General features: G+C 42.7%; 1 protein-coding gene and 3 non-coding genes across 4 annotated transcripts in view; 3 read left to right on the plus strand and 1 right to left on the minus strand.

Annotated features, from left to right (window-relative positions):
- Window positions 1-3498: 3498 nt before the first annotated feature.
- Window positions 3499-7045, minus strand: part of adgrv1 (adhesion G protein-coupled receptor V1) — a 104056-nt gene continuing 100509 nt past the window's right edge. Inside the window, exon 95 of the mRNA XM_019894597.1 lies at window positions 3499-3906. Coding sequence (XP_019750156.1) covers window positions 3788-3906 — 119 coding nt within the window. The 3' untranslated portion in view covers window positions 3499-3787. The remainder of the gene's footprint in view (window positions 3907-7045) is intronic.
- Window positions 5156-5229, plus strand: trnai-aau (transfer RNA isoleucine (anticodon AAU)). The gene has a single exon. It is a non-coding gene; the product is annotated as a tRNA-Ile (tRNA).
- trnai-aau (transfer RNA isoleucine (anticodon AAU)) lies at window positions 5478-5551 on the plus strand. Its single transcript has one exon. It is a non-coding gene; the product is annotated as a tRNA-Ile (tRNA).
- trnai-aau (transfer RNA isoleucine (anticodon AAU)) lies at window positions 5800-5873 on the plus strand. The gene has a single exon. It is a non-coding gene; the product is annotated as a tRNA-Ile (tRNA).

Consider the following 7045-nt stretch of genomic DNA (forward strand, 5'->3'; position numbering starts at 1 on the left):
CAAATTGTTAATTTTTTTTTTTTTTTTTTACACAATGTGTTTGTAGTGTAAGGTTCTGTCGCGTTTGAATCTCGGCTTGAGACCTCTTATTACTAACCTCGTTCTGTACCTCGGCTTTTTGTTTTATAGGTGCAAATATTTTTTTTTGTCGGTGTTGTCATCTCTTGCTACTGCTGCAGTGTAGGACCACGCTCCATTTTTTTTTTTTTTTTTTAATTGCCTGGCCTTTGGATTGCGTGCATGCAAAAAAGCCAAGAGGCCACGTCACCTTTCAGCAGCCTCAAATAAAATGGGAGGCAAGACAATCCTGCTCTCCAACCTGGCAGCGCGGAGGCGGTTCTGGCTCGAGTTACCTCCGGCAAGAACGAAAACAGGACTATGAAATCGTGTGTAAATTTAGTTTCCCTCTTTGCATTTGCAGCCATTTTTTTCCTCTTTTTTTTTCACCCTTCAGACAAAAGTGTCAGCAGCATGGGGAATGTAGTTTGAGTACAAGCGCCATTTGCGTAGTACACGGAGTGACAAATCCTCCGCACCGTACCACTCAGCATTTTTTTGGGGACGTGCACACTCCCAATGAAGACGTTGGCCCGAGTTTCTCTCGTTTTTAAAAAGGGTCAGCCTTGGCGACGCTTATCTCGTATCTTTGGAGGTGAGTTTGGCAGTGGTCAAATCCGGTTTGTGCAAGTTTTCAACTCACGGACGCACGTCACAGGGAGCTGATTTGAGACATTCAATCCAGCTGCACCCTGACCACTGTGTTCTGGAGTTTGCCGCTATTCCTACCGCACACACAATGTTCTCTGCGGAAGGTCACATCGGGGATGCCAAAACAGAACAAACAGGAAACATAAAAAAGACCATTATTCTCTGGCGCATTGATTCAAAGAATGTCAAACTGGGTCGGACCCGGGCTCCCATTGCTGTAAAAGCTTTTGTGTCAAAAGGTAACATGACATTGTTTCCTTACATGATGACGCCAACAAAAGCTGATCATCGTGTTTCACACGCTCACACCCATGGATTGCATTTTAAACGTGATATTATCTTCGGTTTGGTTGTCATGACAGTCGAGACCGGCGTCACCGATATACTCTCACCGACCTCAACACTCGGTACGCCCACACGACTTAGCAGCATGCAACAAAGAGCGCAGATTCCGCCGATACAAAGACAACAATGCTCGGTTGTGATTTTGTGGTGAGCGTGACGCGGTGCATTTCAAACCACTTTCATAAAAGTTCGCATCCGTCACAATACTAATTCGATTTTTGATTCAGCTCTTGTATTGGAGTACAAAAAAAAAAAAGAAAGACAGAAAAAGCAAATCACAATGAAAACAGTTAGCATCCATTCGATTCAAACGAAGATAAAGTCTCTCAAAAAAAATTGCTCTATAAACCTCAGCGTCCTTATCAAACGGCCGACTGTCGGAGTGAGATAAGAACGTGTACATCACTCATCATGCAACTCCAATAAAACACACCGCAATGGCGTGCAGGCCACGTTTGCGGCAGCTTGTCAAATTGAAGTTAATCAGTCCATTTGAAATGAAGACGAGCCGACTATCTCGATGAGATCTGCTTTTGCTGCACTTCTGAAAAACAACGGAAATACATCTTGCTGGAAAGGTTTTGCTAAGTCCGCAGATACCTTCATGCCAAAGGTTTTACAAATAACTATTTCTGTAATGCATTCTCTCCTTTTACGTCAATCCACTGTATGATGTAACAGACTTATTTTAAATACAGCGGAACAGTAAAAAAATGAGCGACTAGACTTAAGGACCCAAAGCTTGTTGCGATACCAAACCTTATTTGGTGTTTTTTTTTTTGCTTTGACTTGGAAGCACAAATTTGACATGGAGTTGATGGTGGTAGCGAGTCGTTTCAACCCGCTTCATATTTAGCTGCAGTCTGGCAAATATTGAACATTTCATCGCAAAAGAGGCCTCAAGCTGTTGAATGCCACTCCCAGTTGAAGTTTGCTGTCAAACAAAGACAATTATCCGTGTATTTCGAACAAGCACGAGGCTTTACTTGAGGAAACGCCGCTTGGCTTAATGCTAACGATGCAAAACACCATCGACATGCTAACCATTAGCAATTAACATCAACAGTTGCGGTTTTGGAAAAATAACTGTTGCGCAACCCATGTAGATCATGTGACAATATGCTTTACAATCTTGGAATGAATGAAAGTTTAATGTCGAGGCAGCACTGTCGTAGTAATTGAACATACACATAGCCCTGCTACTAAAATCTAATTATCTACTAAAATTAAAAGAAAAAAAAATAATAAAGCAGGTCCTCTTTTCTATTTTTCAAAAGACTTGTCATGGAGTGTGACACTCAGGCACGATTTTTATGTTTCCTTTATTAGATAAGGTTAAGTTTGTTTATGACCTTTTAGCATAGTAACAGCTAGCATGTACGCGCAATCCTGGAGTGCAGTAATTGTCACGACGATGCGCCTTTGAGGACCCAAAAGCAGGGAAGAGCGGAGACAAGGCCGGATTGCACTCAAAAATGGCTATTCAATCACAAAGGAAAGTAAATACATGTTCACAGGGAATTAAAAAAAAAATGAACAAAGTCCAAGAGCAAGATTCAAAGTTACAAACACCGCGATCAGACTAAACATTACGCAACTTGGGAACATGGCAATAGACGGCAAACAAACAAGAAGCAACAAGGAGAGAAAGAAAACCAGGAAACTTGAATACCAGCAACTGACGAGACAATCAAACACCCGGACAAGACAAGTGGCTGAGGGAGTTGATTGGTAAACACGAGGGACCGGCTTGACAAGCACAGCTTGGATTGCACTCAAAAATGGGGATTCAATCACAAAAGAAAATAAACACATATTCACAGGGAATTAAAAAAAAAAAAAAAAGAACAAAGTCCAAGAGCAAGACTCAAAGTTACAAACACCGCGATCAGACTAAACACTACGCAACTTGGGAACATGGCAATAAACGGCAAACAAACAATGAAGCAACAAGGAGAGAAAGAAAACCAGGAAACTTGAATACCAGCAACTGACGAGACAATCAAACACCCGGACAAGACAAGTGGCTGAGGGAGCTGATTGGTAAACACGAGGGACCGGCTTGACGAGCACAGCTGGCAACAAGAACAATGGCATGGACAATAAAAGGACAACATGACAAAACTAAAATCGAATTAAAACCAAATTCACAAAACAAAGAACAGGAAGTAATATTGAAATTCATATTAAATTCACATCTAATTTATTTCATTGTAAAGAATTTTATTCAGCAGTATTTTTGAAATTTGTGGCTTTCAGGCGCTTTGGGGATTTGTGCCAAACGCAGAAGCGTACCATGGATGACCGAGCCACAACAATAACATTAGAATGCTTCATTAGTTGTTTGTAATGTAAAAAAAAAAAAAAGATCATTTTTCTGAAAAAATATTGGTACCTAATTTGCCTTGCAATTCTGGAAAATCCCAAACAAAAAAACAGCCACACTTAAAATAGACAGAATAATATTTATTAATAATGTTAGACAAGCTCGATCACATTTAGTAGATTGTTACAAAAATTCCCAAATATCCACTCAGTCAAACTGCATCCATTAATTTAGTACAACATTCCGATACAGGTTCGTACCTCCATATAAAAGCAGTACAAATCATTTCAAAGCTTTTTATGAAAATGCTCTATCCCACATTAAAAAAAAAAAAAACAACAAAAACCCATTTTAGTGCAAATCATCGTGGTATAAAAATACTGTGTTGTGTTACGAGGATGGGCGGTGTTAGAGGTGCGTGTCGGCGATGGGGATCCTTCGCAGCTCCACGATTTGGGAGCTGCTGACGCTACCTCCGTCGTGACTGCCCGGGATGGACTCACTGTCGCTCACAGTAAGCCCGCTCCCTGAAACACACACACACACACACACACACACACACACACACACACACACACACACACACACACACACAGTTGGACACACACACACACACACACACACACACACACACACAGTTGGACACATTAGTAGTGTTATGGTCAATCGACCGTAACAAAACATGAAATCATTCTCAGTGCAAACCACACACTGCTTAATGCCACCGTGTCATTAGTGATTTTATCTCAGCCTTATCAGATGATGTTTTACATACACAATGATGAAGAGCAGAGTAGAGTGCATGACAGTACACCATAGTATACGACTGAAAAGCTCTCATAGCCACGACTGAAACACTCTCACATCTAGACTTCGACGAGGCCACTCCAAATGCTTCCGTATTTTTTTAAATTTTTTTTTTTTTTTTTTTTTTTTTTAAGCCATTCATCAGTTGACTTGCTGATGTGTTTTTGATCATTATTGTAAGGCAGGTGGCCCGGTAGTCGAGTGGTTAGCACGTCGACTTCACAGCTGCGGCCTTCCAGTGTGGAGTTTTCATGTTCCCCCGTGCCTTTGTGGGTTTTCTCCAGGTCCTCCGGTTTCCTCCCATGTTCCAAAAACATGCATGGCAGGCTGATTGAATGCTCCAAATTGTCCCGAGGTGTGAGTGTGAGCGTGAATGGTTGTTCGTTTCTGTGTGCCCTGCGATCGGCAAGCAACCGGTTCAGGAAGACAGCATGCACACTACTGAAATGGTCAGGCCCACTGACACACTCTCACATTAACGTTTAACCCACTCGCAGACATGTATCTGAAAGTTCTCATACACGTGACTGAATTGAGCTTCTGCACGACTGATGTTTGGCGCGCACACACTGCACACTTATTTTTTTTTGCTCGCGAAATGCCTTCACCCTACCTGGGTCTTATCTTCTTATCAGTGTATATAGAATGGCCGGTTAGCTCAGCTGGTTAGAGCGTGATGCTAATAACGCCAAGGTCGCGGGTTCGATCCCCGTACGGGCCAGCTTTTCTTTAAGTGAACCAAAGTGCATTGAAACCCGTGATTCCTCAACTTCCATGTACTTTTTGGTAAACTCAGACTGGTAAAACTGGCCGGTTAGCTCAGTTGGTTAGAGAGTGGTGCTAATAACGCCAAGGTCGCAGGTTCGATCCCCGTACGGGCCAGCTTTTCTTTAAGTGAACCAAAGTGCATTGAAATCCGTGATTCCTCAACTTACATCTAATTTTTGGTAAACTCAGACTGGCAAAAGTGGCCGGTTAGCTCAGTTGGTTAGAGCGTGGTGCTAATAACGCCAAGGTCGTGGGTTCGATCCCCGTACGGGCCAGCTTTTCTTTAAGTGAACCAAAGTGCATTGAAACCCGTGATTCCTCAACTTCCATCTACTTTTTGGTAAACTCAGCCTGGCAAACGTGGCCGGTTAGCTCAGCTGGTTAGAGCGTGGTGCTAATCACGCCAAGGTCGCGGGTTCGATCCCCGTACGGGCCAGCTTTTCTTTAAGTGAACCAAAGTGCATTGAAACCCGTGATTCCTCAACTTACATCTAATTTTTGGTAAACTCAGACTGGCAAAAGTGGCCGGTTAGCTCAGTTGGTTAGAGCGTGGTGCTAATAACGCCAAGGTCGCGGGTTCGATCCCCGTACGGGCCAGCTTTTCTTTAAGTGAACCAAAGTGCATTGAAACCCGTGATTCCTCAACTTCCATCTACTTTTTGGTAAACTCAGACTGACAAAAGTGACCGGTTAGCTCAGTTGGTGAGAGCGTGGTGCAAATAACGCCAAGGGTGCGGGTTCGATTCCCGTACGGGCCAGCTTTTCTTTAAGTGAACCAAAGTGCATTGAAACCCGTGATTCCTCAACTTCCATCTACTTTTTGGTAAACTCAGACTGGCAAAAGTGGCCGGTTAGCTCAGTTGGTTAGAGCGTGGTGCTAATAACGCCAAGGTCGTGGGTTCGATCCCCGTACGGGCCATTGAACATTTGGGGATAAGCTGTAGCTGGGTCTCGATGAGATTGGGCAGTCAATCAATCAGATTTTCTTTGCCATCGCAACATACTTGGTTACCACTCATATATATTTAACGCCTGTCGCGATGCTACTTTGAGTGTTCGCTTTTTTCATGCACACATCGTGCGTTACGGGTCCGTTTTGAAAATCTTCAAAATAAATCAGACAATATAGTTAATTCAATTGTCTTCATCAAATGACAAAGAACAGGCCTTTCCAAAACATATTAAGAACCTGTCCGACATTAATAATTGATTAATCATCGTTTCAGAGAAAATGGGAAGCGCATCTTTTTTCATGTTTGACACAATTTCTTTTGGGCAAAAGAAAATGACTCGCCATTGACCTTTATATGACCTTTGTTCCTTATGTTTCGCATGTGGCTTTCCATTTTTTAAAAAACTACACACTTAAAGCATGTCCAGTTTCACAATTCCCAACGTCATCACCGGTTTCTTTTATTCTCTGATATACCTGGAATCCATTTTGGTTAATATTCCTCAGATTTGAAAATGGAAACTGAATTGGTCTACACAAGCTTTGTAGTACCAGTACAAAAGAATGCCATTTTGTGCAAATATTTTCATTTTTTGTGTATTTTGGCCCACTTTACAAACAGGGTGAAAGAATGCTATTCGGGCTATTTTTTTTATTTTTATTTTTTTTGGTCAAATCAAATGCAAATTGGTCCGCCACTGATGGATGGATGCATCCACCTCTGCAAAGCTTTCATACACAGAACAAACTGAGAGCAAAATATGACATTGCATCACTGCAAATGTTTTCAAGAAATCTGAGGGCGATTGACAGCTGTCTCGACAGTCAACCGAAATGCATCCATGTGCGACGACCTGCGTGCGTGCGCGGGGGCGTGCCACACGGACGATAAGAAAATGCTTTGCTTTCACAGTAAAAGCAGCATGTTAATGATCAGCCTCGAGTTTTACCGCGTGCTGACGAGACAAGCGTGTTTACGGGTTGACGGGCAAATGAAGTGTGCGAAGAGCCTCATTACCGGGCGGCATCTCGACCTCGCCCACTTATGTAATTGTGATTAGACAATTATTTTTCCAGCTGACTCCCTCGCTCTGCTGGTCTCGACGCAGGTGAAAAGTTCAGTGTGACGTGGCGGGGGG

The sequence above is a fragment of the Hippocampus comes genome, unplaced genomic scaffold (genome assembly GCF_001891065.2).
Source record: "Hippocampus comes isolate QL1 unplaced genomic scaffold, H_comes_QL1_v1.1 scaffold195, whole genome shotgun sequence".
Classification (NCBI taxonomy): Eukaryota; Metazoa; Chordata; class Actinopteri; order Syngnathiformes; family Syngnathidae; genus Hippocampus; species Hippocampus comes.